The following is a 24,498-nucleotide window of genomic DNA, read 5'->3' as shown; positions in this document are numbered from 1 at the left end:
TTCTTGTCCCAAGCAATGACCTACGGTTGAAACAGGCACAGAATGTTGAAATGAGTTGTAACAAGTTGAGTTGTAACATCTGCATGTCTTTGCATTTTAACAATTCATTAAAAAAAAAAAAAAACTAGTTTGAATGTGACGTTTGTATCAGTAAAGAGAAACACATTGGACTGGCTAGTGTGTTTTTTTAATATAATTATAAAAAAACAAAAAAACTCAATTTTGAAACTGCACTGATGTGCCAAACTTTACTTGCATTCAGGCTAAGTAACTCAAAGAAATAAAGTACAGCTCCAATCTTTGAATGGTGTTAAATCTTTTATTGTCTTATTGTGTTTGCTTTGTTCGCCCTAAGTGGAAGGGTATGCCCAGACGTGTGTCCCTTGCTCGTTTTGCCACTGGATTCAAGCTAGCCTGCCTGATATGGGGTGATGCCCCAAAACTGGTCCCAGGATTCTTGTTTCCAGTCAAGGGAAGACCTGGCCTGGCAGTTTGGGCTGGACTGTTCCCATGAGGAGCAGGGACAAGAGTTGACTTGCATATGGCTGGGTCTGAACTGGGGTGGCGAAGTGAGCAGAAGAACGATGATGGATACAAGTTTCAGCACTCATCATGCTTGCTAACTTTCGCTTATCTTTTCATAATGGTCACAAGTCCACATTTATTAGCCACCTTTTTAATAGCTTTACATGGTTTCAATAGGCGGTACTGGTAATAGCGTAACTAATGGAAGTTTAGGATTAAATATTTTTCCATTCAAAGCCCCTCTCTGAAATCTCACGTTGTCTCCATTTCTTCTTTATTATCCACAGCTTGATGTTGCTATTGATGGAGCCGATGAAGTGGACTCGGACCTCAATCTTATAAAGGGTGGTGGGTAAGGGACTAAACATGCTTTTATATGTGGTTAGTCGAAACTTGAGTTCTAGATTTTATTATATCAACAATATTTTAATACTTTTTCTTGTTGGCATCTCATTCCTTACTACGTGAAGAATCATTATCAGTTGTCAAGCTAGAAATTATTGCTATTTAAATTTGTTGAGTAGAATAAGAGAACCTTGCAGCTGACCTAAGAATATAGACTGTGATGGAAGAAAATCCAAGAGGCGGTTTGATTTTTGTGCCCATATTTCTGTCTGCTGTAAGTCTGCTTTGGATAAAATGTTTCCTGTGGTAATATGTACATCTGCCATAATTTAAATGTACAGCAGAGGTGGTGTTTAAGTCATGATTGATAATCATATGAACCATTCTTGCCTATGAACATGTGGTTAAATAAATCTGACCAGTTCTGTCATACATCTTTTAAACACAATGCTACTTTATTTAGTTCAGACTGATTAGCCCACGGAATTTGCATCTCAGCTGGTCCTTTTAGCGCACATTTAATTTCAAAACCCTTCTTATCACATTATTTCTGCATACCCATTGTAGCCTCTGATCATGGTGTTTGATTCTGCAAACAAACCTCATTTTTGTTTTTTAATGTAATTGTGATGGATTTAAGGAACAGCTGTTTCTTTTTATTCATGTTGTATGAAACATGTTAGGGAAATAGCCACTGCTTTGAGTGGCCCCTAATTCAACTCTCCAGCCCTTTCCATGTACATTGATGATATTTTTAACTTGAAAGTACATATATGTGGAGTTCAGTAAATCTATGCTTGCCTATATATCTATATATTTACATTCACAATATTTTGGTATTTTGTGTATTATTATTTGCCCTCTGAGTAATAGGTGCAGCAGGTGGTGAGTACTAAATTGCTGTGTAGCAAGTATGGATGTAGTCTGTAATTCAGCCCAAGTTGCTGTAGCAGTGAGCAGAGAGTAGTGGTGCTGTTGGTGAAGCCGAAAACAGGCTTGGACAGCTCGGGCCAAAGGGGATAAAAAGAAACTTAGGAAGGTAAACCTCAGGCTGAATGACACCCCGTTGGAGGTGGTAGAGGAATTTGATTACCTCGGGGTGAGACTTTGCAATAACTTGAGCTGGTCAGCCCATATCGCCAAATGGTTTTAAATCTCAAAAGGGTTGCAGGAGTAATTCTTAAGAACCAGCGTCGATCTTTCAGTCGTCCCATAGCCCCCACCCTGGCAATTTATGAAGGGAAAGCTTTGGCAGCGGCAGTTTATGGCTCAGAACTTTGGGGGGCGGAAAATACAAAAGTTTTAGCGGTGGCCGAGAATAAGTTTATTAGAGATATGGTCTCGCTACCCTTATCGTCCCCTTTGAAACCTCTTTTTTTGGACATGGGTAAAAAATCGGTTGTGGATCTAGTGCAAATTCGCCCCTTGTTATTCTGGGTTCGTCTTAGAAGGACCCCAGAACTTTATAATTATGCTAAGGTTCTGGATGAGCTTATTAGTTTAAATGTAGCAAACAAAATTAAATGGCTCAACAATTTAAAGAGACTTGTAAAATCAATAGGTCTGGAGGAGAGTTGGATCTCGCAACTGCCACCCCCAAAAGCAATTGTCAAAAAACTTTATTGGGATTTGGTTGCTGCCAAAGAACACAGGAATCCAAACTGGGGTCATTTAACTAGTACCTTCCTTGATCACAAGCCCCTTAGGAAGTTAGAGCCCTTTTTGGATTTTATCCAGGTCCCTCGTGATAGAACATTGTTTCTGAAACTCCGATATGGTATTCTACCCCTTAACTCATTCAAGGCATGTTGGAAGGGACATAGAGGAACAGAGGACAAATGCCCAGGTTGTTCCTGCCCAAAAGAATCCTTGGGCCACTTCCTATTTGCATGTGTAGCATATAAAAAACCTAGAGGAAGGTGGTTGAAACCTGTCTGTAGGAACCTAGGGGTGAAGGACCATAGATTAGCTATGCGTATTTTTTTAACGGATGTTTCTTCAATGTATATGGTCTGTGGAGTGGCTAAATATGTGGCGAATGCTTGGCTCATTAGGTCAAAACTCGTACCTACTGTCTGAATTGTTTTATGATTTGTTTTATGTACAGTCTATTATGGATTTATTAGGGATAATGTATATGTACTTTTATGAAATTTTGTTTCGAATAAAGTATTTCAATGCTTTTATATGTGGTTAGTCGAAACTTGAGTTCTAGATTTTATTATATCAACAATATTTTAATACTTTTTCTTGTTGGCATCTCATTCCTTACTACGTGAAGAATCATTCATCAGTTGTCAAGCTAGAAATTATTGCTATTTAAATTTGTTGAGTAGAATAAGAGAACCTTGCAGCTGACCTAAGAATATAGACTGTGATGGAAGAAAATCCAAGAGGCGGTTTGATTTTTGTGCCCATATTTCTGTCTGCTGTAAGTCTGCTTTGGATAAAATGTTTCCTGTGGTAATATGTACATCTGCCATAATTTAAATGTACAGCAGAGGTGGTGTTTAAGTCATGATTGATAATCATATGAACCATTCTTGCCTATGAACATGTGGTTAAATAAATCTGACCAGTTCTGTCATACATCTTTTAAACACAATGCTACTTTATTTAGTTCAGACTGATTAGCCCACGGAATTTGCATCTCAGCTGGTCCTTTTAGCGCACATTTAATTTCAAAACCCTTCTTATCACATTATTTCTGCATACCCATTGTAGCCTCTGATCATGGTGTTTGATTCTGCAAACAAACCTCATTTTTGTTTTTTAATGTAATTGTGATGGATTTAAGGAACAGCTGTTTCTTTTTATTCATGTTGTATGAAACATGTTAGGGAAATAGCCACTGCTTTGAGTGGCCCCTAATTCAACTCTCCAGCCCTTTCCATGTACATTGATGATATTTTTAACTTGAAAGTACATATATGTGGAGTTCAGTAAATCTATGCTTGCCTATATATCTATATATTTACATTCACAATATTTTGGTATTTTGTGTATTATTATTTGCCCTCTGAGTAATAGGTGCAGCAGGTGGTGAGTACTAAATTGCTGTGTAGCAAGTATGGATGTAGTCTGTAATTCAGCCCAAGTTGCTGTAGCAGTGAGCAGAGAGTAGTGGTGCTGTTGGTGAAGCCGAAAACAGGCTTGGACAGCTCGGGCCAAAGGGGATCCCCTCGTGCCATTGAGAGAAAGCACATGATAGTGTATTAGAACATTGGAATGTTGGTAGCTCCATTGCAGACAATGGAGTGCTCCCTGCTTCTACTTGCCGGACAAAGGCCCGCAGAGCAACACTCCAATGTTCTACAAAGGCTTCTCGAAGCTCGAGGGGATTTACATACCCTCGAACTTCGAGAACCCTTTTTTTAATTTGTTAGAACATTCTGCCCTCTTGTGGCAGAATGTTCTAATAGCCTTATAGCCCTTCGTAGCGGGCTATACCGGCTATTAAAGTCCCGCTGTCTCGTTAAAGTCCCTCGCCCTCGGTTAGGGCCTTTAACGATTCAGCGGGCCTTTAATAGCCGATATAGCCCGCTACGGCGGGCTATAAGATGCATGCTCATCCCTCAGTTGAGTGGGTGTAGCTGCTTTGCAGCGAAGAAGCATAAGGAAAAGCTGTTACCATATATTATACGGCTTCTGTGCAGGAGATGTAGGGTGTTAAATATGTGAGGCATGGCGTTACAATTGGGGGTTACACATAGGCCCTGATTACTAGTACAGGTGCTGTTTATCGCACCTGATAGATAACAGTGCCATGGAGTAGTTTATTTATAGGGTGCCATAAATAGCACCAGTTACTAATTGGTGGGGAATGACATTTGGATATTGGTGTTTAAAGCACCCAAATCTGCATGAGACAGTGAATACCGTTTGTAACCCCCCCCTATTACATTTTTTTTTTTTTTTATTAAATTTGTACTTTATTACACCTTCAAATTGTGCACACAGCCTTCATCGCCTACAACCCGGAGGCCGGCGGCAACAGTAGTCCACACCCAGGTCAATAAGTAGAGGTCACACACGTAGCCACGACTCCAACCACCCGAAGGCCTGCTAGCGCAACAGTAGGAGAGGAAAAAGTGTGAGACAATACCGAGTTATGAAAGCAATTGATGACGGACCACAATATAACAAAACAAAATCCGACCAGCAGCGTTGGTGATGTCACTCCATATCGCAGTTCTGTGTGCACAGGTAATACAGCCTGTATATACACAATAAGCCAATTACCTGAAGACCGGAGGATAAAGTCCCCCTGGTAGGGGGAGATGAGAAGGTGTAGTAAACCACTAAAAAAACCCACCCAAGAACAAGACCCCCACCCTGCAAACTAGCCAGACTACCTCTACCCGTGACCACTCGCCCACCCCCACCCATTACCACAACTGCGGTCGAACTCAGGACCCATAGCTACTGACTCAAGGACCCAATGGAACGGAGCAAAGTACTAGAGGGACTATGCGAACCACCACCCAGAACAGCCGACATAAGTATCCACCCAGCACACTGCACAGACAAAACGTAGGCGGGATCCCCCACCCACCTCCAGGAAGGGAACATTCAACCATCATTCTCCTCAGAGTCAACCATCGACACCCCACCTTCCTGCAGCTCATCTAACACCTCCCCCTCAGAATCCGACTCACTGTCCCCTTGCGCGCTCTGGAACTCCTTAAATAACCCCCAGAAGTTTTTGGGGCGACTTTTCGGGGGAAGCAGTTCACTGTACACCTCCGACTGCGTACAACAGTAGAGCAAGTCGGCCTCCCAGCGCTTCTTAGTAGGAACAGGCCCCCTCATCCAGCACAACGCAACCAAACGCTTGGCCACCAGCAATGCTGCGTCAGCAAGCCGCCTCAATGTCACCGGCAGCGGTTTAGAGAAACCCAGCAATGCCCGCGCCAGGCAGGGTAAAACCTCTGCGCCCAGGAAAGAGCTAAGTTCCGCGAAGACCTCTCCCCAAAACTTATGGATGCTAGGACAAGTCCAGGCCATATGGAGAAAATCAGCCACAGGGAAATGGCAGCGCTCACACTCCGCTGAATCCCGCAGCCCATACCTATGTAGCCTATCCGGCGTATAATATACCCGCTGCAGGTACTTAAAGTGAATTAGGCGGTGTCTACTGTTAAGTGAAATTTTCCTAGTGTTAGCGCAGCAATAACGCCACATCTCGTCCGTGATCGGGGATTGAAGGTCAGCCTGCCAGGCCAATCGGGCCCTGGAGGGGGGGCACCGCCGATGCCCATCACCAAGTTTCTTAAGAGCAGTGATCAACTTACGGGAAGAGGGGGTCTTAATCACATACGTGAGCTCAGGCACTTCCTGTGGTTCCGCCAACTCCGGGCCCAGTGAAACCAGCGCCGCTCTACGAACCCTGTGGTACTGGAAGTTATGTAATAGCGTCGCCCCAGGGCAGGACTGGAGGGCCTGCTGCGACGTCTTCATAGTACCATTTAGGAAGAGATCTCCCATCTTGTCGATGCCCAACTCCCGCAACGCTTTCAGGACGCCTGTCTCCGTCAGCGGGGCTAACCATCCCCCATTACATTTCGATAGGTTTAACCGTGCCACTGCGACTTATGTGTGGGGTTTCTGCGAGGGCGAGGTGTGCGGATTAGAAGTTTCTGGACCTCTTGGTATTACAGCTATTTTTGTTTTTACTCTGAGTGGCCAATTTCTGCCTTTAGAGAAGAGTGTTAAAGACATGTTTTACCCTGGAATATTCTTTGGAGTGGTTAGTGATGTAAGCTAAGACTGGATGAGGGTTTCGTTTTGTGGTCCTACTTTTTCTTCCCAATACAAGCTTCTGTTAAGGAGGCCTTTTTAAGTGCTCGAATGTTATCCTGGCTACTTGGTACAAAATTTGTGATCTGCTATTGATGCATACAATGTTTCAAGCAGCTTATGCAAAGGGGAAAGTAGTTGTCATTCCTCTCCTGAATATGTAGTAGTGTTTGAAGGACTCTGTCAAAAGTTAGGACTGTCCAAAGCTCTCCTTCGGAGTTGTACAGGCACTAGTCCACTCTTCTACCCTTCTGTCACCGGTAGATTACCGCCCACCACGGGATGAAGGCATCTGACCCTGAAGGGAGGGTTGAACTGCTTCTGTCTGTCTCTCCGTAGCTTGTTTGAGGTGGCAGGAGCTTCCTGAACCATACACTACTGAGAGTGCATACTGTTCCAAAGTTTTAGCTGTCAAGAAAGATAAAGATCCATCCATCCCTGACAGTGTTTCATTTTGGGTACCTTAAGCTAAAAATTACTGGAGGAACTAAGAGTTGCAAAGGTGTATTCCAGGAGAATTTTGGATGTGTGGAACGAGGGCGGCGGAATTGAAGAGTCTTATGACCACTTCTGAAAACAACACACTTCGAAGCAGAAGACAATTAACACTTGTCCAGTGAAGAAAACCAAGAATGAGTGTGGCAGTGGTGTTCTGGATGGTATAAATGAACCCAATTCCAGTGTTCAATACAGGATGATATGACTAGTTTATTTATTTATAAAGTTTTATATAGCGCAAACAAGATACTGAAGGATATCAGATTTCTTTACAAAGAATGGAAGGAAGGACATGCATCCTATATCGAACATCAAGTTAGAATACAATGCAGGAATAATCTCATAATTCCCAGACAAATGAATCGGGGAGAGTAGTGCAATAAACAGGTACATAGCAGGCTCCAAAGGGGGGCAAACCGTGCGGGAAAGAGCATACATCGAATATTGACATCAAGTAGGAATACATTACATGAATAATCACTTGATTCCTAGACAAATTAATCAATGAGAGAGATACAATAAGCAGGAAAATAGCGGGCTACGAGGGGGGCACACAATACGGTACAGAAGAGCAGCATCACACGAAGGTACAATAGATGTAGGATCAATGATTTCGAGCAGGTGACCCTAGCCCAAATTAAGGTAAAAATGTGTTCATAAGGAATCTTTTGGCTTCCAGTTTGAAAGCAGTCGTTGAAGAGATTCTGCGAACTTCCGGTGGGAGAGAGTTCCATATCCTTGGGGTAGCGCCAGAGAAGGCTCGGAGACAGGTTCTCTTTTTCCTAAGGATGGGTGGTTTCAGGACGAGAGGAGAGTGATAGCGCTTCTAAAGGCTCTCTCCCCCCACAAGACAATTCAAGCTTTTGCGCAACAGTTCACACTTAGCAGTATTCTACAGGCAGCAGTGGAAGATTTTTCCTCCATTCTTTCATGGCCAGAAAACAGGAGGCACATTCACTAATCTCTGCTCAAAGAAGTCACTGGCCTGCAGTCCTGGAAAGTATCCTGCATTTGCGTGGTTGTGGTTCACGTCTGATTAATCACAGACTGGGGATAGTGTCAACGTCTAACCTGTTTTTGCAGCTGTTTATTTATTTGAATGTAGTCCCCTATGAAATGTGCTAGAAAGGGTAAAACGGCAAGCCACCTGCATATTTTGTAGAAAGCGTGTCTTTTTAATTTTTTTTTTTTTATTTATTAAGGCTTACATCAAATAGCAACCTCTTATTCCTAGATGGAACTTGAGTACAATCTATTTTGTCACTATATTTTATCACTTGGGTTAGTATGTGGAAAATGTGAGTTTCCAGAACTTATTAAAATTAAAAGGCTGTTTTCTGCCTTATATTTCCCACATGATTTATTCAAGTGTCACAAATGAAGAGTATTTATTACAAAGACAGTGAATGGGCAGTGTGATACACAACATGATAACCACTTTTTATTTAACCAAGGGGTAGAAGTAGCATATTGTTGATATACACACTGGGATCCTTATGGTTCTAGGGTGAACTCCGCACAGGAACTACGTCATATGCAGGGAGGTGTTAGGGTGTGGGTAATGTTGAATATGAGATAATGCGCAGTGCGTGAATGTATGCCGAGGAATAAAGAAGTGTTTGACTACAGCTCCCATGTGGTGTACATTATCCCCATGCTCCATGGCTGGGGAAGACACTCCTGTCCTGCATTCCGTCTGTGCCTTCAGATTTGCTTGTCTCCTCCTCCCAGCTGCACGCTCCGCCCATTCCATGAGTGCACTTTACTGTCTCCAGTCCTAGTAGTGTAGCTTGAAATAGGCAGTAAGTCGGCACCTGAGAGACCACAGCTACTGCTTCTCCGGCACCAGCGTAGGGTTTGGAAGTCTTGTGATCTCTTTAACAGGAACGTGACCTACTCACTTGGTCTGCTGTAGTGGAAAATGTGCTGTGTCTTAATAAACACCTTCTGCTAGTCCTGAACATGGCTTTTTGCCAGTGTCTCTTTGCACAGTTTGTCCTAAAACTACTAGTACCAGAATGCATCATACTATTGGTTATATAACCAGAACTTGCAGAATGTGTCCCAGCACAAGAGACCATTTGACCATTATAGATTATTACTGTAGTGTGTTCATTCCAATGTTATTGATTCAACGAGGAAAGAAAAGACCATAAAACAAGGAAATATCATTAGCTGGCTAGTGGTTTTCATTTGAAATGATTTTACAAGGTTATAAAAAGATCTGGAGGGAAAACAAATGTCATTCTTTGGATAACTTGGAGGCAAGAAAGTTAAAACATTTGAACACTTCTGGATTAAAAGTATAGACCGCGTCTGCACCTAAAAGCACAAATGTGTATGACTGCGACTAGCTTTACTGGAGTATTTGTTTAAAAAAAATAAAGGGGACAAAGCAAATTGTCCTTGCTTCTCATAACAAGCATAAGTGAATTAATTACTTAAGCAATCGCACTAAGCCTTACAAATATAAAACAGAAACCTTAAACTGCCGTCTGCCCGGGTTATCCCCACAACAGCATTGGTCATTTTACCTTTTAGGTTTCAAAAATAGTATCCTACCCTTTTGTATGCCAACAGTCAGCGTTAATTTTTTTTTCCCTTATTTTTTTTTGTTGGGCGAGATGATGATGATGATAGTAGGCGGCCTTTGTGGAATTATTGCTGGCAGGAGGGCTGATATTGTGAGAGACCACCAAGGTGTCACTTTGTGCTGCTAGGGACTATTCCTGCTGCTGGTGGGGTCATACCACTTGCAAAGTGTCTGATAAATGCCTAAGTGAAAGTTCCTGCTACTGGTGCCGGAAATGTATATCTGCTTGGGCCATTGTGTAAGTTTGAACTAACATGTTACTCAAAATGTCACGTGCCAGACCTGGAAATGCCACCCTTTACGGCACAGCAAACATGGAAGAGTCACACATACGGATCCTGGAAACTTGGCAGCACTGAGGGTGCCCCTGCCCCAGCCTGGCCCCCTTGACCCTGAGCTACTGCCTCATTAGATTAAGGATCAAATGAAAGCGAAAGGTTATGGATAGGTTTAGATTTAGTTTGTAGTGTGCAGTTGTCTCATCTCAGATTTGTTATCACAATAGAGCAATGGGGACATTTACTTACTTCCAATACATTGAGCTCTACTTTAGTTTGAATATTAAGCCTCTGCAAGAGGTATTGCCACATTTATGTTTCTGTGTACTGTATTACTGTAATTGACCAGCAGAGGGAACCATTAAACCATATATGCTTATTTTGGGTGAGCTTGCGTGTAGAAAATCCGCCACAACCATACAGGCTAAGAAAACAATATATATACATCTTTTAGGAAGGTGGCTTTTCATGTAGTGTACCATAACGAGGTACACTATGTAGAAAGTCCAGACTACCCATACTGGCTTACAAGGTTTAAATTAACAATCCCAAATGCTCTCTCTTCTGGTAGTGTGGGCGAGCAGTTTAGGCTTCTCAGAGGTTAGTGTTAAACATTTGTTGTACACAGTCAATAAATGAAACACGCACTCAAAAATCATCTTGAATAATAAATCCACATTTGCAAAGCGCACATTCACCCGTAAGGGTCTCTAGGCGCTGGGGGCCGTCGGGAAGATCAAGCAAGCTATTGCCCAGAGTCACATGGTGCTGGGCTAATCTGCCGCCGGTGCCGGGGATCGAACCGTGAGCCCCAGATTCCGGGGTCAGTCGCCCTAGCCGCTGCGCCACACCTCTTCCTCACCTTGAGACCAATTTAGAAAAATGACATCAATTTTTAGATAAGTTTAGAGACCAAGATATTCGTAACCGGTTAAGTACTTTATATTTTATCAAATTTTACAGTAAAAACTGTAGAAAATGACAGCTGCCAGATTTGAGGCATGAGCCTCAAATATAATAATGTTATTCTATGGGAGACACATTCACTGCATAGGTGACTTACATATGACTTGCAGAACTGTTCTTCTAGACTTGAGGTAAGTAGGGGCAAAGGTCCAAGAAAGCACCAACAGATCAAGTTTACCTGCCCTGGGGTGTCCAGGTGTAGAGGTGCTTTTTGCAGTAGAAGCCTTGAACCTGCAAAAGCTGCAAGTGGGGGCTGGGGGACCAGTCCGGTAGATTTCAAATTGGGTTGGGGGGAGGCTCTTGAGGGTTTCGGGACCTCAGAGACTCCATCTGTTTACGTGAACCTGGGCTAGAGAGCTCGAGTGCAAAGGTGTTTTTTTCCAGCGGGTTGGTGAGTTAGAGATTCTCACAGATCCTGGTGTTCCTAGCTCCAGTACCCTAGGTATTCGTGCAGGGCGGCTCCTTGGGGTCCTGGCATCTCCCGATTCGGTAGGGATACTGATCTGACCTGAGAACCGATATCTTTTGCTTGGGTGCTGTTCCCTCAGTGGGCCCGGAGGTTGTCGGATTTCTGGACCTGGCTGCACCAGTCTGTGCTTGCTTGTGCAGGGAAGTGGCTCCTTCACATCAAGGGAAATGCTGGTGGGTAGAGGATGTGCTGGGCAGACCTCCAAGAGTTCGGGGAGACTGTTCCGCTTCTGGACAAGTTGGTGTCAGTTATTGGCGGGAGAGCAGCAGTCAGGCAGGGTTTTGCAACAAGGAAGATGCTGGTCCACAGTTGTCACATCTTTGGCCCTTCTTAGTCCTTCTTCAGGCAGACGAATCTCGAGTTCCTGGTGTCAGGGACTTGACTAAATACTGGTGCCAAATGGGCAGGGTGTGGCATCTCTCAGTTCTGGGGGAAGCCTGGGTCGCATATCAAAGGTACCAGGATCTTTGAAGTCCTTGGCCTCGATATGCTAAATCACTAGGAGGAGGTATGAACATCGTCCTCCGGAGCAGGCCTTGTTTCTGACCACAGAGAGCGCAGCCTCTCACCTGCAGGGGGGTCAGAAACTGGTCTGTGGTGGCAGGCTGATAGATACCAGTCAGCCAGTACATTACATACTGGTAGGGTCTAAGGTGCTCTCTGGGGGCATTTCATAATAAATTGTGTACTGGAACCAGTACAGATTTATTTAGACATGGTGTTTGATACCAAAGCCATCATGTACCTGTGGAACTCCTAATGACCAGTGCCCAGTACATAAACTTAAGATGGCTTCCCTGTTCACTTGTACCATCTAATAATTGAACTAGACAGCATAGGGCCATTTCTGTTTATGCAGATATGCCATCACATGTAATATAATGCTACAAGGCCTGCTGTAGGGGTAACTTACATATATTGTCTGTAATCACTTAGACCTGTGGACGCCATGTCATATTTTCGCTTGTTGTTGGCACCATGACGCGCAGTCTGTAATGGCAGCCTGCATGCAATTTACAGGATGTTCCCGTTAGGTGGCATCATACATGCTTCAGCCCTGTTGGACCATCGTTAATACCCAGGTCATAGGTACCAGCTGTACCACCTACTAGGGACTTACAGGGATGTTAAAGTGTGTGCCAATTGAGTTACAAATAAACAGTTTTATCTTGTTTTTAAGGAATGAGGCCTGGGTAGCAGAGACCCCAGTGCACATCAGTCGAAAAACATCTGTACCAGTGGCAAAATGCGGGGAGGACTGACAAAAAGGGGCACTTTTCTACGCATCTTATGCAAAAATTCTTTACTACCCAAGAATAGCATTTTCCATTAAAGCCACTTAAATTAAATCTGCTTTCTTAAACATTATAAGAGACTTTTCAAACACAAAAATGTGAAGAGATCCTCAGTTACTTCAAAGAGAATATGCATGTGATTAGGGAAATTTTGACAGGACACAAAATCCTCAGTACCCCTACCTGAATGCGCACATCTACAAGATTTCATCAACCTAATCAATCCGGAAGAACTATCCAAGTTCATCACACATCTAAAATCTACTGTTTCTGTCGTCCCTTACCAGCAAAAATAATTGAGTCAAGTCAAGTCAAGTCAAAGAATTTATATAGCGCACTACATACCCAGAGGGTCTCAAGGCGCTTAGGGAGGGGAGGAGGATTACTTGTCAAATATCCACGTTTTAAGTTGTTTTCTGAATGCTAGGTGGTTCTGGGTAAGGCGAAGGTAAGTGGGGAGTGAGTTCCATGTTTTAGCAGCCAGGTATGAGAAGGATCTGCCTCCCATGGTGGTCTTGTTGATGCGAGGTACAGTGGCGAGGGCTTGGCTGGAAGAACGTAGTTGTCGGGAGGGGGTGTAGAAGGACAGTCGTGAGTTGAGGCATTCTGGTCCGATGTCGTAGAGTGATTTGTGTGCGTGGGTTAGCAGTCTGAAGGTGATCCTCTTATTGACGGGTAGCCAGTGGAGGTCTTTCAGGTGACCAGAGATGTGTTCGTTGCGTGGGATGTCTAATATGATCCTGGCTGAGGCGTTTTGGATTCGTTGGAGTTTCTTCTGGAGTTTAGCGGTAGTACCTGCGTAGAGGGTGTTTCCGTAGTCCAGTCGGCTCGTGACCAGAGCGTGGGTGACTGTTTTTCTTGTTTCGGTGGGGATCCAGCGAAATGTTTTTTTGAGCATGCGAAGAATGTTGAAGCAGGATGAGGATACGGCGCTGACTTGTCTGTTCATTGAGAGTGAAGAATCCAGGATAACGCCTAGGTTCCGTGCGTGGTCTGTCGGGATGGGTGCTTTTCCGAGGGCTTCCGGCCACCAAGAGTCGTCCCATGCAGAGGGGGATGTACCTAAGATGAGGACTTCTGTTTTATCTGAGTTCAGTTTCAGATGGCTGTGCTTCATCCATTCGGCAACTTCTTTCATTCCTTCGTGTAGGTTAGTTTTGGCGGTGCTGGGGTCATTGGTGAGAGAGAGGATCAGTTGAGTGTCATCCGCGTAAGAGATGATGTTGAGGTTGTGTTGGCGGGCGATGGCCGCGAGGGGGCTCATGTATACGTTGAAGAGGGTGGGACTGAGTGAGGACCCTTGGGGTACGCCACAGATGACTTCCGTGGCCTCGGACTTGAATGGTGGAAGGCGGACTCTCTGGGTTCTTACGGTGAGGAACGAGGTGATCCATTCAAGTGCTTTTCCTTGGATTCCGATGTTTCTGAGGCGTTGTAAAAGGGTGCTGTGGCAGACTGTGTCGAAGGCTGCAGAGAGGTCGAGGAGGATGAGGGCGACAGGGTCTCCATTGTCCAGTAGAGTTCGAATGTCGTCTGTTGCTGCGATGAGGGCGGTCTCAGTGCTGTGCTTTGCTCGGAAGCCAGATTGTGAGGAGTCGAGGGATTTGTTGGCTTCGAGGAAAGCGGCGAGCTGGTTGTTGACAGCTTTCTCGATTACTTTAGCCGGGAATGGAAGGAGTGAAATGGGGCGGTAATTTTTGAGTTCGGTGGGGTCCGCTGTGGGTTTTTTCAGAAGGGCGGTGAGTTCAGCGTGTTTCCAGCTTTCCGGGAAGGTGGCGGAGTTGAGGGAGCAGTTGATGACGTCTCGGAGGTGCGGTGCTATGATGGAATTTGCTTTGTTGAAGATGTGGTGAGGACATGGGTCTGTGGGGGATCCTGAGTGGATGGAGTTCATCAGGCGGATGGTGTCCTCAGTGGAGATTGGGTTCCAGTTGTTAAGGGTGTTCAAGGGGGGAGAATGTTCAGCATATGGTTGGGTGGGTTGGTCTCCGGGTTGGTTGTCGAAGCTGTTGTGGATGTCTGCAATTTTGTTGTGGAAGAATGAGGCTAGGGAGTCGCAGAGGGCTTGAGAGGGGGTGATGTCGTTGGAGTTGGCTGAGGGATTAGTAAATTCCTTGACGATGTTGAAAAGTTCCTTGCTGTTGTGGGCGTTGTTGTCAAGTCGATCCTTGAATGCTGTTTTCTTGGCCTTTCGGATTAGTTGGTGGTGTGTGCGGGTGGCGTTTTTGAAGGCGTCCTTGGTGCTAGTGGTTGGGTCTTTTTTCCAGGCCTTTTCAAGGTAGCGGCAGAGTTTCTTGGACTTCTTAAGATCATCGTTGAACCATGAGGCCTTCTTGCTGCCAGGTTTGCTTTGACGTTTTTTCAGTGGTGCTAAGGTGTCGGCGGTGTTGGATAACCATAGGGTGAAGTTGGCGGCGGCTTGGTTTGGGTTAGAAGAGTGGGCTGGGGTGTTTAGAAGGAGCGATGAGGAGATCTGGTCGATGGTGATTTTGTTCCAGTTTCTTTGCAGAGTTGGTTGGGGGTGGTTGATGGGTTTTGGCTTGTTGTAGGTGAAGTGAACGCAGCTGTGGTCAGTCCAGAGGAGATACGTAGTGTGGCTGAAAGAGACATGATTGCTGGAGGTGAAGATAGGGTTGAGTGTGTGGCCTGCGATGTGGGTGGGGGTAGTGACCAGTTGTTTAAGTCCGAGGTTGTCCAAGAGGGTGGTGGTGTTGCGGTCGTTGATCTTTTCAAGGTGGAAGTTGAGGTCTCCCAGAAGGATGTAGTCTTTGGAGGGGAGCGCGTGTGGAGTGATGAAGTCCGTGATGTCTTCACTGAATTTTGCACTGGGTCCTGGTGGTCTGTAGATGAGGGTGCCTCTGAGTGTGGTATTGGGGTCGATGTGGATCTGGAAGTGAAGGTGTTCGGAGTTGGCGAGGTTGGAGTCAGAGCTGGTTGAGATGCGAATGGATTTTTTATGGACGATGGCGATTCCACCTCCTGTGTGGCCGGTACGGTCCTTGCGTGTGATCTTATAATCTTCAGGGATGGCAATGGTGATGTCTGGGGCGGAGGAAGCTTTCATCCATGTTTCTGTTAGGAAGGCGACGTCTGGAGAGATGGTGTCTAGTAGATACCAAAGGTCAATGGCGTGCCTGTGGACCGATCGGGTGTTGAGGAGGATGCATTGTAGGTGATTGGGGTCGGGAATCTGTGGTGTGGCCGTAGTGGAGATGTTGTCGGTGCCGATGAATTTGCAGGAGTAGCAAGAGAAAGGTCCATGGGTGTGTCCAGGAGCGGCTTGGACGCAGTTGGGGGCGCGACCGGGGTTAAGGGCTAGGAGGGTGGCGGCATCATAAGTAATGCGGGAGGGGTGGGTAGCGCGAGGGGCAGGGACTCTGGCGCTGGGCGCGGTCCAGGCGCGGACGGGCGTAGACGGGCTTACCTTTGGCGCACCTTCGGCGCGGGTTGGGCGCGGTCGCTGCGCGTGAACGCTGCGCGCGGGAACTGCTGTCGTATATGGATGGTGGAGGGGGAGGGGCGAGGGCTGCTCAGCTGGGAGGCGGGGCGGGTATCCTCCGACCACAACAATCAACAAAATGGCAGCGGAGCGCTGGTGGATAACGCGCAAGCACAGCCAAAGTTACACAGGCAGTTACAAACAAAACAGAGCAAAAGCGGCAATGAAAGTGATGACGGAGCACAAAAGCGCTAATCAAGGCAGAATGCAGGAAATGGCAATGAGGCGCTGCACAACGATACCAGGTGTCGTCAAGACACTGGGGAGCGACCACTCGGCTCGGGAGAGTAGAGCGAGTCAGAATTGAGAACCCTTTCCCCCTCTTCATAGACAACTGGGGTTATCTGGTTAATGAATCACTTACTCAAGGCAGATTTGCAGGCATTTCACTGCAGGACAAACATAGACACTCTAAGCGTCAGTGTTTGCCACGCAGTGATTGCCGTTTTATTCACTTTTATTTTTATTGGGGTTGTCCCCCACCCCCGTACTCCCACTGCGCTCCCCACTTTTCCCTCAGACATTTCACCACCTACAACTGCAGCACTGTTTTAGCACCGCGGTGCATGTGGCGAAATGTCAGTCAATATAATTATCGCAGGCCAAAGTCTACATAGTCCCATATTTTTGGCATTTTTTAAGACCGGCCAGATGAACTCCTCTTCAGAAAACCCAATCTGGATCAGATCTTAACTTCTGACTAACCTCCAGTTTCCAACCTAGTGTGGTTTGACAAAGATGGAAAAAAAAGAACAAATCAACTAAAGTCTATCCGGAGAACACTTTTTGGCCAATTGCCAGACTACCAATGTCAGACCTGTTCTTCACATTGAAATAGCAATATTAAAGGTGTAAGATTAGGTACACGTCCAAGATAAAAACAACTCGTCTTAATCTTCCTGTTAGACCATTTGGCAGCCTTGGGTACAGTTGACCACAAAAGATTTCTACAAATAGTTGAATACCGCCTTGAATTTTTTAGAGCAGGTATTAGGTTGGTTCAACAAATTCCTAACTGACAGATCCTAAGTAGGAAAGATTAGCAGTCATACTTTGACTATTGCCAACATGAGATGTGGAAATCTGCAAGATCAATGCTTGCGCCTTAAAACCTGATCCTACGTTTGATGGAGCAAGGATTCGCACGTAACGCGACTTGCTCTCTTCATGAACCTCGCTTAAATCATAACTGTACTAACTCCGATTATTTGTCATCTATTTGTATTTCCCCAACACACGGGTGTCCCTAGGAGGCTTGCCTATGTGTTTTTTTTCATCGTAATCAAGCTTGCACATTAATAAAATGGCCGCTTTGCAGAAATCCAGTCTGCGCATGCGTCGGTCATACCCATGTGATGTGACGCACTCGCAATCTGGAGGGAAAAGTTCGCTCATGCGCAGTGGTGTTAAAATGGCCGCTTGTCACTAATCATGCTTCATGCTATCTTAGGCCGCTTTTGTCTGCATCTTTTCTGCACTAACTCTTAATGCTGTAAGTATTATAAAATAAGGGATTAAGAGTAGTTGGTCATGGTGTACAGTGTATTCATTTTATTCTGTGTTATTAATTTGTTTTCGCTTACTTTTCATGTACCGCGTAAATGAGGCCCTTGAAATGGGGATGGGATCCATTTTGAAGCTGACGTATCCCTCATCACGTGATCAAAGATCTGGGACGTGCAGCAATGGAACCTGGCCGGATTGGCCATTGAAAAGGGGACTGTCCTTTCCCGGCGCACCTTTGCCCTTGAAGATGTGCTATTTTTATTCTGAAATGCGCAACAATGTTGCAAACCTTTTCTTCACTATTGTACTTTCCCACACGTATGCCTGGGAACCCAGATGTTAGGGCGAGGGTAATGTCACGTGAACTAACGTAATAGAAATATAGGTGGTAACAAATGTCTTATATCACCTCCCTTGACCAATCAGAAGATGGGACTTTGTCATTTTGCAACATTTATGGGTGGTCTTGGGGACTTAAAACTGTATATATAGCCTAGCTTAGCTTAGAGAAATTGTCCGACTTGTCCGACTAGCAGACCTGTCACTGACCCTACGAACTCTATAGGTGCCTGATACAGAGTGCTGCGGAGCATTCTGCCTGAAACTTTCCACAAACTCCAAGGGGTGGAAATTAGTCCTAAGTGCTAAGCGAAGCACTTTGCTGGGAGATTCGAAGACCCAATCGGGGTTATTGGCGGATTCCGTGCAGAAGAGGGGGTAACGCTGGCGTTGCATCCGATGCTGTGAGGGGTTGGTCGTGCCTTGGTGAACCCAGTCCTGACCCAGACCTGAGGGGTATCCTGTCCTGACTGTCCATGAGCTGTACCTGCTCACCTCCTGGTATTCCCTGAATCCTTGAGGGTCCTTGTCCCGTTCTTTCCCAACTGACCCGTGGCCAGGGTTAGTCCTCATTCTCACCTAGGTAAATATTGACATAGGTGTCTGTCTATACTATACTCTCAACTTTTCCTCCTCTGATTAAAAGCAATCTTGCCTGTGATGTTCTCCATATCTCCTTTTGAATGTAATTTCATGCAATTGATTATTAGCAAATGTTCCACTTTTACCCTTCCCATAGGACATTGTTAAACCCGACTGTTTATCTAGATTGTTCCACTTATTCCTTTCCCCTTAGTATGTTTGCCGTGAAGTTAGAAAGATAGCATAAGGTTTAGGAAATAGTATAAAATTATTAGGTCACACATTAGGTTTTCCTCACGTCCTTGCCCTAGATTAAAACTGTATTTAGATAAATATTCATTATGATTCATGCCCTATAGTGTTCCCTTATACTCTATCATCCTCACTCTCATACATATTTATATTCTGGTTCTAATACTTATCATTGATGTATTACTTTGCATTTGCCTACTTGTAATGGCATTTTCGTTCTAAACTTATACTATATAAAACCCTTAAAACCATCAAGGTGTCTGTGGTCATTATACATTATAGTAAATACTAAAGGTATTAAATGTGTAAAGTGGAATTTTCTCCTCTTTAGGAAAACCCTTATCACCTGTCCACTGCTAGCTCCTGATCTGTCAGGAGTAATGTGCCTGGGGTAAGTCAGGTACATGAATAGTAAGTGGTGTAAGAGTCACCCACTCGATTACTGATAGTAGCGTGATAGAGGTTTCACCCGGTTCATTGCGAAACACGGTCATCATATGCACGCCAGGGCCCAGTGCGTGGAGAATTTGGAAATCTAGTGACCCGGGTGACCGCGCGCTCTATCAGTAATTTCTGGTTAGCAGAGGAATGGTTAGGACTAGTAAGATAGGTAGATAAGATAGTTAGAAAATAAACCGTGAAAAATAAATGTGCTGCTAAAATTTTAATATTGATTATGTTACTTAATATTTTATTGCGCAACTGTTTTTGAAATATTTTAATTGTTTTAAGATAATTTTATATATATGTATTGCTGCTAAATATTATATGTTTTGTTAACCAATTGTGTGTGATTGTTGAGTGTTGTCTGAAATCCCCGGGGAATTGTATAACGGATGGTGAGTAGAATCCATTCCGTTCTGAGGTCATTTGTAGGGAGGAAAGGTTAGTGCATGGTTCAAGTGTAACTGGAAGCGCTAATTAGGTCTTTTTCGGAAAACTGTATGAATGACAGTAACGGGACTGCTGATAGAAACCTTGGTCTGATATCACCTAGTAAGGGTCACACTAAGGGAGTAATAGAGTCATCGGAGCTTGTATGATAGCAAAGGGAAACGCTGACGAACCCCAGGCTTAGTATATATCCCGGAAAGTGGATGAGACTGGGTAATAGCAGGTTTTCTAATGCTTGCGTGAGGGTAGGCAAGAGAAGTCTATCCAAAGTGTATGAAAAGTAGACAGAAGTGGTTTACTTGCAGTAAAAGAAAAACTTTCTATCTCTTTAGAACACTCCTACACAATGGCGAATGTTACACGTTGTTGACTAAAATAAAGAATAGCACCTTAGAGAAAATACAAAGTTTCCGTTACCTTGTGAAGGAGGGAGACAGTCGAAGGGCTGCTCTGACGTCACTCCGTGCCGCGCTGGTATTGGTTAAACCAGCGGGTGTGTAGTGAAGCCGAAGTTGTAAGGGAGGGGTGAGTGCCTGAGCGTGAGAACGCGTCTCGCGAAAAGGCCACACACCCATTGGTCGAGAACCTTTGCAACCTCTGCACTGATTGGTTGTTGAGAAATTGGAGTCGCGCTAGCATTGGAAGCACAAACGAAGTAAAAATTTTCCGCACCGAGCTTATAGGTTGTTACGAGCGGTGTATGTGGTACCCTGATTTCCTGCCTGATCCACGAAATCTAGGGTGTCATAAAGAGTTGATGAGCAGAGGCAGACCTCACAACATGTACGGAGGAAAGAGAAAAATGTCATTTGTCAGCAAAATAAAGAATTTCTTCAAAACTGACAAACCCGTACGCACTAGGGAGGGCGTGATCATTCCTCCGCCAAATACTCCAGCCTCTTTCATGATGTTAGAGAAAGGGTATCATACCTGTGTATGGGTAGAGAACTGGGTAAAGTACACTGCGGAGGATGGAGTTTTAGCCTTTCCCATTGATGGTACTTTTAACGGGAGAGTCCTATTTAACCTGAGGACCCGAATGAATGAATTACATCCCAGACCTAGATTAACTCAGTATGAAGCTTTAGAGGAATGGGAAATTGAGGCTCTAGAGCGAGACAGACCCCGAATGGACAAAGGAGTGACCCGATGGTATCCAAAAATGATAAAAGAAACCAAGGAGCAGAAATTGAAACAGTGGAGACAAAATATGATGGTAGAAGGGTTATTCCCCATGTTCGGAGCTAATGAAATGGTGGGAGGGAAGAAATGTACTGAGAAAACCAGACACATGATGCCCCTGGGTGAATCGGAAGATGAATTTTTAGAGGACTTATTTATGAAAGGTCCCCCGCCTTATAATGAAGACACCAGCTCTCAAAGCTTAAATACTCCATTGAGACCTTCAGGAAGAAGAAGTACTAGGGAAGCCGATTCCACAGGGATAGAACAGAGAAGAGCGGGAGGAGAGGGATTTGGTAGACCCGACCCCGTGGTCCCGAATTACAACCCTTTTGGCGAAGAAAGACCAGTTTTATCCACTCCATCTGCTCCGAATATATATCCTTCTCTAGCACCCCAAATGATACAGGATCCCCCCATGAATCGAGTATTACACGAGCAGGAAAGGGATGCCCTGAGAGGACAACGGAATGATCTCATACATGCCATAGCTCAGATTAATCCAAATCCTGAAGCCCTGACGATTCCAGTAACCATTGGTCCAGTTTTTCCCCTATATGGGGACAGAATGAATACTCCAAAAACTCCAGTCATAACCCCGATGATGCCCCTGCCCAGAAGGGAACCACTCATTATTGATGACCAAGCAAGTGAATGTGAGTCCATGGCCTCCTTGATGGATCTGCCTAATAGGGAACAGGGACCTAGTATGTCTCAAATGAGAACTCAGACTAGGAACAAAGACGTACTAATAGAGTCCTCATCAGGAACTCAAAGTGCGACAGTGGTAACTCCAGAGGAAATAGAAAGATGGACTCGAGAATTAGAAAAGGGAACCCCTCATCCGAAACCACTGGATATTTATAAACTAAGGATAGAGCTAGAGGAACTGAGCGCAGGGAATGTGAGTTTAGATCGATTGAATGTCCCAGAGGAAGATGAGTTGTTGTTCATGTGCAAACACCTTACTCGGAACGCAAAAATATACTATGACAAATTAATGGACACGGCAGTTTGTATGGGAATAGATATCAGCAGATCCAAGGTACTACAGAAATCCTATAGGGTAGAATTTTCAGACAAAGATCTAGAAAACCTGAATACCGCAGGGAAGAAGACGCAGATTAAAGAACTGATAAACTTAGCACAGAAATGGGGAGATTTAGACAAGTGGAAAGCCAGGTGGGCAAAGAAAAAGGAGGATATCAAGGAGAGACCACGGACTGCTGAGTACGTCCTACAAGAGGCTGACAAACCAGAAAAGTTATGTCCCATGAGAGAAGTCCCAGGAGGAAAATATGTCCATGTCCCTTGGTCCAGACAAGATATAGTATCATTTACAAATGACTTTCCAAAATTACGGTAGAAACCAGTCGATTGGTACCGACAGGTCGAACGCTTCATAAAAGTTCAGAAATGTCTTCTGAAAGACCTGGATGGTTTTTTCGACATTGTGGTCCCTGTAGATTTGTGGACCGACTGCAAAATTGAGATTGATTGGCCTAGCGAAGAGTATGCGAGAGACGAGATAACAGGAGCTCCCGCACCTGAAGTAATGAGGAAGTATGAGCAAGTCATACAGTACCTCAAGAAGAAAGTGCCCGCAAAAGAAACTGATTGGACCCGTATAGATAGAACTACCCAAGAGCGTGATGAATCAGTCCACTCTTATTATGAAAGGTTACTGCAGGTCTTCAAAACTTACAGTGGAATCGATAATGTGGACCTGAAGGATATGACACATTTCTGTTATCGATTCGTGTTAGGATTGAGACCTGAAATATCCCAGGGGATTAGGGATAACAAAATCAGTTGGCAAGGGAAACCCATTGATGATGTTCTCAAATATGCCAAATACTGCGAAGATGAGATCGAGAACAAAAAGAAAGCCCTAAAGGAGAAAGTTATGTGGGCTCAGGTGAAATTAGCTGAACAACAAGAAAAACAGTTAAGTAAAATGACTAACAGTAATAATGCTCCAAATCCGAATGCTGGGGGTGGAGGCAGGCCCCGGGTAAAAATGAGTAGGGAAGAGGCTATGGAAAAATTCCCCTGTCACGGATGTGGTCACATGGGACATTGGAGAGATAAATGTCCGCACTTGCAGGCTGGTAATGCCCCCGTAAATGGTTTAAATCCACAGGTGCAGAAAGAGGGGATCCGAAAGACCCAACAGCAGGTAAATCAAGCCCCGGTGCCACGCGCACCTAGACAGAATTATAGGAATCAGGGTCAACAGAATGAAAGGGTCGAAGTGTGGGAAGGAGAGAATGAAAGAAATGCACCCATTCCACAATACCTGTTAAATGATACTTTTCTCTGTGATGATCAATACTGACGGGGCCTGAGAGGGGAGGACAAGGAGTGCGTGCTTGGCGCCTCCTTACCGGTAGACCAGACTGGACCATACATTGAAGGAAAGGTTGAAGGGACAGATGTCACCTTTCTGTTGGACACTGGCGCTACCCGTTCCACTGTGAGAACAGCGGACGTTCCTAACCTACCCCTCTCGGGAGAAGCTATCCAAGTAGTGGGAGTTTCTAATCAAATAATCAGTACTCCAGTAACAGAACCTATGGAAATTTCCATAGGAAATTTCAAGGAAATGCACAGATTTGTAGTCTGTGATTCCAGTCCCGTAAACCTATTAGGACGAGATTTGTTGTGCAAAATGCGTTGCACCATCTTTTGCTCACCAAATGGTGTTGAAATTCAGACCCCAGATGAAGATGGCCTATATAAATTGATGTTACTGAGGCCCGACACAGAAATTAAGCCCATGTCCATTGAGAGTCTACCTGAAGAACTGCAATCAAGCGTACTACCTGAAGTTTGGGATTTCACTGGGAAAGATGTAGGCTTAATGGCAAATGTTGACCCAGTTAAAATAACTATAAAAGCAAATGCTGTATACCCAAATACCAAACAGTATAAAATGAGTGCAGAAGTGAAAGAAGGAGTCGCAAAGGAATTAAACAGATTGCTCAAAGCAAACATCATTCAGGAAGTGATGAGCAGTCCCTGTAATTCACCCATACTTGGAATTAAGAAGCCTAGCGGAAAATATAGGGTAGTGCAGGACCTGCGCAAGGTAAACCAAATTGTAGTACCTTGTTGTCCCATAGTGCCAAACCCCGCAGTAATACTGTATCAAATTCCTTGGGAGGCGGAATGGTTCACTGTCATAGACCTGTGCCATGCGTTCTTTTCCATCCCATTACATCCAGAAAGCAAATTCCTTTTTAGTTTTGAGTTCAACAGTCAGGTCTATGTCTGGAATCGTGTCCCCCAGGGGTACACCGAAAGCCCATCGATTTTCAACCAGATTCTAAAGAAATGTCTTGAATCCTTAGTACTGCCTAAAGAGTCTGTCCTGGTACAGTACATAGATGACCTGTTGGTGGCATTTAGAAGTCAAGACGACTGTGTCACTGATACTATTGCCTTGCTGAATCACCTAGGAAAAGGAGGACATA

General features: G+C 44.7%; 1 protein-coding gene across 1 annotated transcript in view; it reads left to right on the top strand.

The window, feature by feature from the left end:
* The window catches only part of RPIA (ribose 5-phosphate isomerase A), a 121,819-nt gene that overhangs the window by 70,439 nt on the left and 26,882 nt on the right, over nucleotides 1–24,498 (top strand). Inside the window, exon 5 of the mRNA XM_086964591.1 lies at nucleotides 813–877. Coding sequence (XP_086820717.1) covers nucleotides 813–877 — 65 coding nt within the window. The remainder of the gene's footprint in view (nucleotides 1–812; nucleotides 878–24,498) is intronic.

The sequence above is a fragment of the Lissotriton vulgaris genome, chromosome 3_2 (genome assembly GCF_964263255.1).
Source record: "Lissotriton vulgaris chromosome 3_2, aLisVul1.2, whole genome shotgun sequence".
Taxonomy (NCBI): domain Eukaryota; kingdom Metazoa; phylum Chordata; class Amphibia; order Caudata; family Salamandridae; genus Lissotriton; species Lissotriton vulgaris.
This window is presented reverse-complemented; position numbering and strand designations above follow the sequence as displayed.